Genomic DNA, 11790 nt, shown 5'->3' with positions numbered 1-11790 from the left:
CACTTTTTTTTTCTTTTTTCTTTTGATTTCTTTGGTATCTTTTTTTTCTTTTCTCTTTTTCTCTTTTTTTTTTTTTTTTTTACATATTACATGTACCTCACATTTTTTTACTCAAATCCCTACATGCTTAAGCAGAGGCGCTCAACCTCAACCTTTATTGGTTAATGATAATAATTTTCCTGGATACATTTCAGGTTTAGGCTGCTAAACAAAATTTCATCATTCCATTTATTCTTTTGTTTATTCATCATGATTAAGCAACTTGACTTTGATTGTTTGTTGTTATTTACTTTAATTATAAGCTAAAACCTTTAGACTTCTGTTTGGGGATATAAAGTTGACAATATGGTTTGATTGATTGGTAGGATTAATTCCAAGTTGGTAAATTTTTGTTATTTTAGCTTGCTAAAGAACCTTGTGTGTGAATAATAATTAATTTTCTGTTAATAGGAAGATAATTGATTAGAATGAACATCTATTGATTATTGTCCTCATATGATATATTGTGACCACATAGTCATATGTCTACGATTAATGAATATGAAACTAGAATTAATAAGAAAATTGAGTAAATTCATGTGCAAGCTTGTAAGATGACTATCAAACAAGAGGTTAATTAAAAAGAATAAATTAGTTAACTATTGCAAGTCTAACTTAACCCGAATAATTAATCTAGTAAATATAATTAAATTAGACAATTGGCTACTGTTTGAGTTAGTTGATTTGCTAAGGATTAGGGTAGTGAACACAAATCTAATCACTAGAATCGGTAACCAACGAAAGAATTAATCCATTGCACTATTACCTTGAAAATCAACCATAGAGTTAACCAAGTTGAACTAAACAGAAGTTCCTTTCCAATTATTGAATCTAGTTAAATCGTTATTTTCTAGTTTTAAATTAGTAATAATTAGTAAGTTTCTAGTCTTGTAAAACTAGAGAAAAACCCCTGCTTCTTAATTAACTTAGATTAAATTAGTTTTTAGTTTAATTTGCCGTTCCCTGTGTTCGATACCCTGCTTATTTAGCTATACCACAATTGATAGGTTCACTGCCTTTTGTGTGTTATTTGATAATTAAAAGTAGGTTTAAAACTAGTGGGTTTTACACACATCAAGTTTTTGGCGCCGTTGCCGGGTCACCCGCGTGACAGGCGGGAATACTTACCACTAAATTCATGTGGGACGGAATTTAGACCAAATTAGGTCCTAGGGTTTAGTTTATTAACCGAAATCGGTCCATTCAAGCCCTAATCAACACATGCATGTGCGAAATCGGCCCTTAATCAAGAACACTATGAACCCAAGGCATGGATACCATGTCTAAAGTCAATTGAAGTTGGAGCTGAAAAGGAAGTGATCAACCTATCCACTGCTATCCCAGGGGAGTTTGTTCCAATTCCCTCTTTAGTTTTTTTTTTTTTTTTTTTTTTTTTTTTTTTTTTATGTTCTTGTCATACATAATATGCAATGAGGGCATTGCATCAAATAAGTGTGGGGTAGGGGGTAGGTTACGTATTAGAAAATTTAGAGTCTTAATTTAGGCTAATTTTAGAATTTTGCATACCAAAAGTATTACTTAGGATCTAAATTAGAAAATTTTGGTAAAAGTAAAATTAGGACTCCATGTTAGAGTTGTGTTGATAATTGCATGATAACCCAAATGTTTAGTTGAGCCTATATACGTTCTAGTGCATTTGTGGCTTCCTTATTCTAGTGAAATCATGGGACAAAAACACGACCCTGCTCAGCCCGAGGGATGCAATATGTTTAGCAGCCTAAACCTGAAATGTATCCAGGAAGATTGTTATCATTAGCCAATAAAGGTTGAGATTGAGCGCCCCTGCTTAAGCATGTAGGGATTTGAGTGAAAAAAAAAAGGAGAGGTACATGTTAAAAAAAAAGAAGAAGAATTACAAAAGAAATTGTATGAATTTTGGAGCAATTAAAGTGAAGATCAAAAGATCAAAATTCCAAGAAATCCAAAAAAGTTGAAGATACCCGAAAATCAAATAATAAAGGTGGTGAATTCAAAGATATCAAAGCAAATATCGAAGAAGAGATGAATTCAAAAGAGCTCCATAGTGGTATCAAAAGTGTAATTCTAGATTATGTATGCTCGGGTTGCTCAATTAAAAATACCTTGAGGGTAAAGAGGTTTTCTACGGATGGATTCGGAGGGTTGCATAAAATGAGCATAGTTCGGGGTGAGTTGGCAAGTGTTTATGAGGATTGTGAGTATTTGGAGTATGGGAGGTTTATAGGAAAAATTTTAGACACAAATGCATGCGTTGCGGTCTTGGCATAATGGCTGGGTTAGATTGGAGTTGTTATATAAGATTCTAATATGTTTAAAATTCAGTTTTGCTTGGGGGCAAGCAAAAGACAAGTGTGGGGTATTTTGATATGTGCATAATTAGTTCATATTAAGTATACATTTTTATTCATTTATTAGTATAATTATCGCATATTATGGACAAAAGGTACTTAAAAGTGTTAAATTATGTTTTTCAGTCCTAAGATGAAGCTCGGAAGCGAATGGAAGCGAGAGAAACAGTTAGAAGATCGAGAATGGAATAAAGAAGGAAAACACTAAAAAAGGCACCTACTCGGCGAGTCATATCGTCTACTCGGCGAGTCCAATCGAAGGATCGAGAAGATAATGACTCGGGATCCCAGAGAGTTATCGCAATACGGGGAATGTGAGAGGGACTCGACGAGTCACCACTTGACTCGACGAGTCGATTCGGATATTTAAAGATAATTCCACAGATCGATAGGGAGGAGTTCTGGGACGATTCAGAAGTATATTGCTACGATTGAGAAGCCAGAAAAACCCTAAAAGACGACGGAAGGAGCTAGAATTCAATTCCGGAGAGTAATTAAGGCAAAATTTCATCATTCCACTTATTCTTTTGTTTTGTCATCATGATTAAGCAACTTGACTTTGTTTGTTTGCTGTTATTTACTTTAATTATGAGCTAAAACCTTTAGACTTCTGTTTGGGGATACAAAGTTGACAATATGGTTTGATTGATTGGTAGGATTAATTCCAAGTTGGTGAATTTTTGTTATTTTAGCTTGCTAAAGAACCTTGTGTGTGAATGATAATTGATTTTCTGTTAATAGGAAGGTAATTAATTAGCATGAACATCTATTGATTATTGACCTCATATGCTATGTGATCACTATACTATATGTCTAGGATTAATGAATATGAAACTAGAATTAATAAGAAAATTGAGTAAATTCATGTGCAAGCTTGTAAGATGACCATCAAACAAGGAGTTAATTAATAGAATAAATTAGTTAACTATTGCAAGTCTAACTTAATCCGAATAATTAATCTAGTGAATATAATTAAATTAGACAATTGGCCACTGTTTAAGTTAGTTTATTTGCTAAGGATTAGGGTAGTGAACACGAATCTAATCACTTGAATCGGTAACCAACGAAAGAATTAATCCATTGCACCATTACCTTGAAATCAACCATAGAGTTAACCGAGTTGAGCTAAACAGAAGTTCCTTTCCAATTATTGAATCTAGTTAAGTCGTTATTTTCTAGTCTTAAATTAGTAATAGTTAGTAAGTTTCTAGTCTTGTAAAACTAGAGAAAACCCCTACTTCTTAATTAACTTAGATTAAATTAGTTTTTAGTTTAATTTGTCGTTCCCTGTGTTCGATACCCTGCTTATTTAGCTATACTACAATTGATAGTTTTCCCTCAAAACGGCTTAACAGAAGTTAATTGTCGACACATGAGTAAATTGAGTATAGTTTGTCACGCGGGTGACCCGGGTTCGATCCCCGGCAACGGCGCCAAAAACTTGATGTGTGTAAAACCCACTAGTTTTAAACCTACTTTTAATTATCAAATAACACACAAAAGGCAGTGAACCTATCAATTTTGGTATAGCTAAATAAGCAGGGTATCGAACACAGGGAACGACAAATTAAACTAAAAACTAATTTAATCTAAGTTAATTAAGAAGCAGGGGTTTTTCTCTAGTTTTACAAGACTAGAAACTTACTAATTATTACTAATTTCAAAAACTAGAAAATAACGATTTAACTAGATTCAATAATTGGAAATGAACTTCTGTTTAGTTCAACTTGGTTAACTCTATGGTTGATTTTCAAGGTAATAGTGCAATGGATTAATTCTTTCGTTGGTTACCGATTCAAGTGATTAGATTTGTGTTCACTACCCTAATCCTTAGCAAATCAACTAACTCAAACAGTGGTCAATTGTCTAATTTAATTATATTTACTAGATTAGTTATTCGGGTTAAGTTAGACTTGCAATAGTTAACTAATTTATTCTTTTTAATTAACCTCTTGTTTGATAGTCATCTTACAAGCTTGCACATGAATTTACTCAATTTTCTTATTAATTCTAGTTTCATATTCATTAATCCTAGACATATGACTATGTGGTCACAATATATCATATGAAGACAATAATCAATAGATGTTCATTCTAATCAATTATCTTCCTATTAACAGAAAATTAATTATTATTCACAGACAAGGTTCTTTAGCAAGCTAAAATAACAAAAATTTACCAACTTGGAATTAATCCTACCAATCAATCAAACCATATTGTCAACTTTGTATCCCCAAACAGAAGTCTAAAGGTTTTAGCTCATAATTAAAGTAAATAACAGCAAACAATCAAAGTCAAGTTGCTTAATCATGATGAATAAACAAAAGAATAAATGGAATGATGAAATTTTGCCTTAATTACTCTCCGAAATTGAATTCTAGCTTCATTCGTCGTCTTCTAGGGTTTTTCAGGCTTCTCAATCGTAACAAAGCACTTCTGAATCGTCCCAGAACTCCCCTATCGATCTGTGGAATTATCTTTAAATATACGAATCGACTCGTCGAGTCAAGTGGTGACTCGTCGAGTCCCTCTCACATTCCCCGTATTGCGATAACTCTCTGGGATCCCGAGTCATTATCTTCTCGATCCTTCGATTGGACTCGCCGAGTAGACGATATGACTCGCCGAGTAGGTGCCTTTTTTAGTGTTTTCCTTCTTTATTCCATTCTCGATCTTCTAACTGTTTCTCCCGCTTCCTTTCGCTTCCGAGCTTCATCTTAGGACTGAAAAACATAATTTAACACTTTTAAGTACCTTTTGTCCATAATATGCGATAATTATACTAATAAATGAATAAAAATGTATACTTAATATGAACTAATTATGCACATATCAGCTCTCATAGTAATAAGTATTGAGTCATGAATGAACTGACTCATTGTATATTTCATTTTTCTAGCAATAGTATTAGTATCCTCATGTGCTACCCCTATGGTAACTTACTAATGATGTAACTGGTACGTATGAACATGGAAGTATACCCTTGCTACCCAAGGGTATTAAATGAACTGGAAGAACCTTTATGACTATATATGTATATATGATATATAACTAATATTTAAACAACCTTCAGACGGATACCCGATACCCCACCAGACCACATCTCAACGTCGAAAAGGAAATAAGGCGGGCAGGCCTTCCTAAGCCTTTTAAACATTGCTTATATAACTATACATTCATAGACATGCAATTGATAATAAGTATAACAGAGGTTAAGTAAATGTATTTGATAAGTATAAGAATTTGTAAAACAGTTTGAAGCAAAACAGTTTGAACAGTAAGAAAATCACTGGTTTTGTAGTTATTAATCACATGTGATTAATGTAATAACTATAAGTATTCAACTTGTATTCCCCCCCCCCCCCATAAAAGCATTTAAAAACATTTAAACCATTAATTAAGGGGTATGAACTCACTTGCAGTGAGTGGATTGGATTGAAGTGTCAGATGCGGTGCTAGGTGACAAATGGAGACTTGTACACACGCACGAGCCTAGTTATCATATAATGAACATATATATGACTAATTAGACAAATTATAACTAATAAATTAAGTTGGGACACTCTAGAACATGAAAACACTTTGTTTCAAGTGTTAAAGATCACAAGGGTTGCATCCAAGTGTTTGTAGGGCAATGCTAGAGTGTTTGGGGTTCAAGGGTAAACCCCTTTGGAGTTTACGGGTTTCATGACCATTACCCAAGGAGTTTACGGCAGTAAACTCAAGGGTTTATGGTCGTAAACTCTAAACTTTATGACCATATGTTGTTTTGAGGTTTTACAAGTCCTTTGAAGCATTTCTACTTGGTGGTTAGGCCTTTGGAAGCGATTAGGGCATTATTACACTCCTTGGAGGAGTTTACGGCCCCAAGGCCATTTCCTTTTGGGTTTACTACCGTAAACCCATATGGAAAGTGGTATTGTCATGTTTTCAAGTCCTTAGCTCAACAAGGTAAAAGTCTACGTTAGATTTTAAGGCTAAGGAAGGAATATGGTCCATATAATCTCACTTTAGGGTGTTTACGGTTTTGGGAGATCCCCAAACCGTAAACACATAAAAATGATGGACTTTGGTGTTTTTCAAGGCCTAAACACATCAAGGGAAGGTTTAGACATCAAACTAGGGCTAGATAAAGGACTTAGGCACACTTTGGTGCCTTACTTGGTGTTTACGGCCCAAGAACATTCTTGGACCATGAACACCTTAATCCTTGTGTTCTTGATACATTTTCTTGATGTTAACATTTAATACAAGCTTAATAAGACTCAAGGATGGAAGTACTTACTATAAGGAAGCTTGAAATGAGCTAAAAGTCCAAGAACACTTAGTGTGTGTTCTTGGTGTTCTTGGTGTTTTTGGAAATCTAATCAAAACACAAAAATGGATGGATGAAAAGATGTACAATCACTAGATTAAGTGTTATACCAACTTGAAATGGCTAGAACACTTACAAGTTTGAAGATCTTGAATTAAATCTTGGATGATACCTGAGAGAGTTTTAAGTTGTGTTCTTGAGAGTAAAAGTGAAAAGTGACTAGTTTGAGGAGTAAACTCATGCTTAAGGCATGAGTTTACGGTTTTTGAGGGAGTTTACGGCCCAAACATAAAATTTTGGCCGTGAACTTCTAAGGCACGAGGTATTTGCGGCTTTGAAATTTCAAGACCCGAGACTGCACTTCCTTTCACCCGTTCGTTTAAAGAATAATATTAAAATAATCAAACGAACTATAAATTTGCTAAAAATAAGTAATAATGTAATTGACTTATAAATTGAAGTGATTGACTTTTAGGGTTTAACCAAAAGAAAATTTCGGGTTGTCACAAATCCCAAATCCCAAATCCTAATTATCAATTTCAACTACAAATCAAACATGAATTGGAAGAAAGAAATTATAATCATAATCATTAACCCTCGTTTCTTTTGGGTTTCTTCTCAAGGATTCTATGGACATTCCCTAATATTAGGGAATGGTCAATAAAACATGTTACTAATTTACCAAATGACAAAGGATACTAAAATGCAAATAAACAACAATGTTATCCCTTTTGTAGAAAACAAATACACATCAGACTATGACCTTGTTGTCCTCACCAGAAGGTTGAACAGTGCTCCATCCATCATAATTCCATTTTGGTAGCTTATTGAGATCAGCTACAAAAGGTGTTAAGGATCTAGAGCAGCACACAGTAAAGTAAAAAAAAAAAAAAAAACAAAACTCAACCAATCATAAGGAAGAATGTAAGTAAATAAGTAAATTGGTGATTAGTACCTCGGCCATAGACATGGTTGGATCTTTGATGGGGGATGCTATGTTGGAATATTGTTATTATCAACATCCAGGATTCAAAAAAAAAACACAAATTAGAATTCATCAATAAATACAACAGATCAGCCTCAACTCTTCCAGCTTTCTAATGAAAATTAAGGTCATATTGTTATTATCAACATCTAGGATTCTACAAAAAAAGATTTGTATATGATTATCTTTTCAAGAATTAGCGACCGTGTGTTGTTTACCTGCCATTTGGACGAGCCGCTCGTCATTTTCCAATTAAAAGAAAATAGAAACTAAAACATTTTTGGTGACCTGGGTCGGAGACACAACCCAAGTTCACCAGGCACTTTTTAATCCCAAAAAAACCCACATGTCCAATAGTCATTAGTGAAGCCAAATAAACTTTTCTAATTAAATTTAAATTTGTTAATAACTCCATTTTATTTTGAGTAAAAAATTAAATAAAATATACCAATATACATGATTAATTTTTCTCTATAAAATGATACCAATATCGATATATTTTTTTTAATATTTATTTAATATAAAATTGGATTGAGTTGGATTGCTAATGGAAGTAGAATATTAGGTTTGGTTGAATTATGAATATAGAAGAGAGAGAAATTAATTTTTAAATAGATTATTGGGTTGGATTGGGTTCTGAATGAGGATAGTCTAAGGGAGGGTTGGATGATGCTTTGGATGAGTAAGGGGCATGAATAGCAGACCGGTTGTTATAACTAGGGGTGTTCAAAAATATCCGCATCCGAAATATCCGACCCAAAAATCCGATCCGAAATTATCCGAAATTTCAGATATCCGGATTTTCGGATATCCGAATTTCGAATATCCGGTTTTTCGGATTCGGATACGGATAGTGAATTTATAAAGTTTCGGATATTTCGGATATCCGATATCCTTTTTCTTTATTTTTTAATATTTTAAAATGAGAAATTAGAAATATTGACATGCTTAATGGACTAATGTTCCCCACCATTTTCAACTTTTTCGTGACCATTCTTTCCAAACTTTTATTGCAAACATTTCCTTTTACAATCGTTATATATTTGTTTGTTATAATCAAAGTTCGTTGGCTTATAATCAAAAACTATTTAGTAAATGCTACATATATTTATTTGTTGCTATCGATATCCATCTATGTCGCAAGATTTAACATAGTTGCTATTATTAATTTTAAGAGTTGCGGTGATTTTACGAATCGGATGTTCGGATGCGGTTTAAAATTAATGAAATTCGGATATCCGGTTTAATATCCGACTCCGTATCCGAAATTTCGGATATCCGAAATTTCGGATACGGATTCGGATATCAAAATCAACTATCCGAATTTTCGGATATCCGAAATTCGGATAACCGGTTTTGAACACCCCTAGTTATAACTCTGTACTTGCAGCCAGGAATAAAGACATGAACGTATAGATGATAGAACAGATTCGACATCGAATGAAACCAAAGAAAGGAAAAGACAAAGGACTATTGGTTGAATCAGGTATACCTTAATGAAGAAACATAGATCATCAGTGTGATTTGTTTCAAGCATGTCATGTTTGATTTATTAACACAATAAGAACATATTTTTAGCTTGAAGCTTTAAAAATCACTATAACAGGAAAAAAACAATGTCATTTGGGTATACACGAAGGAATCAACACCTGTGTTTCCATTTGGGTCCATCTCCAGCGCCAAGATCAACACTTTTGGCCACCTGATCATCACCTTTGAATCTATATAGAAGAATGTCATATTTTTCTGCAATTTTAGGCATTATTTAGCTATTGATGGGTTGCCATCGGTTTTTAATAAAAAATTCGAATCAAATTAATCCATTTGAAGTCACAAGATGAATTGCTACCAACTTCAACAATTGATCAATTAATCAAAAGAAAACGAAGATTGAGAGCGTACCATAACTTCCGGTAATTCCGCATCGTGCTGCAAATAAACAAATAATACTCGATATTAAACAATAGATTTCAAATCCAAAAGATCAAAATCAAGTAGTTGTATGGATTGAGGTAAACAATTCTAACCATTAGGGTGGGATTAGCGTCCATGTGAAGAGCTGGAGGAGGTTTGGTGAGAGTCTTGTTGAGGTCGAACCGATTTGGGATCGAAGAGGACAAATTCAAAAAGGGTTTGGGGAAATTGTAATTGTAATAGGAGTATGAAGACGGGGAGAGGGAATTGAGAGAGAGAAAGAGAGAGAGCTATTGCTGCTGTTGTAATGGTTGTCGCCGTTGACGATGCTATAACTGTTCATAAGAATCCCATATTTCCCTATAAATCACATCCATAAGTAAAAGATAAGAGAATTGTGTCGTAGATTTATCATAAATTTGCAATTATGAAGTTTTTATAATTACCTTATCATGGCTACTTTATAAGGGAATTCAATCTCCAAATTACCAGAAATCGAGGTAGCAGAAGGAGTAATCGATAGAAATCAGAGGTAGATGGAGTCCAACCGGTGAAAAGAACCATCCGTTCCACCATGGCAGGCGGTGGTGATGGTGGTTTCAGCGTAGGTGAAGTGAAGTGGGTGTGATTTTGGGGAAAATCAATTAAAATATATGGTGGACAACAACGACGAAGCGAAACGACGGAGCCAAGAAGAAGAAAGAGCTTTGGAATAAGAATCGATTTAATCGAGGGAGAAAGATAACGACCGATGTCCATGGCGGTGCAACATCTGATTGGGTGGGAGAGGCGTTGAAGGATCAACCAACTCAAAACATTGACGTTCTGCTCTGTTTACTGCTATATTGGCTTGGCTGATGACAAAGGGCGACATTGTAATCTAGATGCGGGAGCGGGAGAATTGATGTCTTCCAGATACACGAAAGACATGTGAGTTGAGGAGTGGAAGACAACAAATCAGCGAAGCAGTAACCCCGACGTGAAAACATGAATATCAGATGATGAGTTTTGAAAGGAACGCCATCATCTTTTAACTTACAACCTGCATAATCTAGAACGCCACTATTTTAAGGGAGAAAAAGAAACTCTTAGCTTAGCCAACTTACAAACCGACCCTAACATAGTCTGAAATTGAAATTGTTAGGTGGAGTCCTCCATACGTGGTGGGCTTGGGGTTGCTCCTAACCCTAATCATCGCAGCCCTCGTCGACGCTGAAGTTGTGAGTTCTCCACCTAATCCCTAGGTCGTCAACACCTTAACGGAGAAAGAACTAAAAGGGGAAACGACTGGATTTAATGGAGATTGAGACAAAGAGGGTAGTGGTGGAACCATCCAGAAAGAAAGAGATAGGAGATAAGGGAGATAAGGCGGTGGAGAAGAACCGAGAAGCATTTGAGATGAAAAGTCAAAGGCGGTGGATGTCCATATCTCATTGGAAGAAGTTGAAGGTGGAAAAGGGACGTTCTGAAAGAAAGACAGTTGTAAAGGGACGTTCTCAAATAACGACAGGTGTAAAGGAACACTGAAAAAAATATATTAAAAAGGAACAAATTATCTTCATCAAAAAATAATAAAAAAATCCACCAAGAGGATGCAAGTACTGTTCATGGGTACTTTTATATATATATATATATATATATATATATATATATATATATATATATATATAAATAAATGAGGCTTTAATGTATTAAATACATTACATATATAAGTTATTTCTAATAAATATCTTACATATATATTACCTTACATATTAAATGTGGAATTTTAATTTAATAAAATGAAAAATACAATAAAATGACAAGTGGAAAATAAAAAATTTAAAAATTCTAGAAAAATGTCATGTGTTCAAATGAAGGAGAATATGACATGTGGCAAAAAAAAAATCTTTATTTATTAGGTAGAAATTAGGATACTCGATTAAAACAGATGTGAAAATTAAGATATGAGATTAAAAGAAAGAATTATTGTTGTCCACTATATATGAATAGAGATATATATTTAATTTTTCTTTTATGAAATAGATATGTAGATTTTGATTATTATGTGGAATTCATGGGTAATGGGTTATAAATTTATAATAATATTCAGTTGGAATTGTACACTTCAACAAAAATGCATTGAAGCATCTGCATGAGGTATTCGTGAAAACAATTTAGTCTATTTGTATATGCGTAATTTCATTGAC

General features: G+C 33.9%; 1 protein-coding gene across 7 annotated transcripts; it reads right to left on the bottom strand.

Annotated features, from left to right (window-relative positions):
• Positions 1-4552: 4552 nt before the first annotated feature.
• On the bottom strand, positions 4553-11089 carry LOC111888129 (uncharacterized). 7 transcript variants are annotated; one of them, XM_052767164.1, is made up of 10 exons: positions 10048-11085; positions 9715-9961; positions 9590-9616; positions 9337-9408; positions 7658-7695; positions 7480-7559; positions 6839-6874; positions 6673-6750; positions 5804-5879; positions 4553-5110 (listed from the first exon to the last, which is right to left on the bottom strand). In XM_052767164.1, the coding sequence occupies exons 4-10, from the start codon at positions 9346-9348 to the stop codon at positions 5029-5031; spliced, it is 402 nt and encodes a 133-aa protein (XP_052623124.1). In that variant the 5' UTR covers positions 9349-9408; positions 9590-9616; positions 9715-9961; positions 10048-11085; the 3' UTR covers positions 4553-5028. The 7 variants fall into 7 exon arrangements, 3 of the variants coding, with proteins under 3 accessions (XP_052623124.1, XP_052623123.1, XP_052623125.1); XM_052767163.1 differs by having other exon boundaries at positions 9337-9433; positions 10048-11082; XR_008226215.1 differs by lacking the exon at positions 5804-5879 and having other exon boundaries at positions 7658-9433; positions 10048-11089.
• Positions 11090-11790: the final 701 nt, after the last annotated feature.

This window comes from Lactuca sativa, chromosome 9 (genome assembly GCF_002870075.4).
Source record: "Lactuca sativa cultivar Salinas chromosome 9, Lsat_Salinas_v11, whole genome shotgun sequence".
Classification (NCBI taxonomy): Eukaryota; Viridiplantae; Streptophyta; class Magnoliopsida; order Asterales; family Asteraceae; genus Lactuca; species Lactuca sativa.
This window is presented reverse-complemented; position numbering and strand designations above follow the sequence as displayed.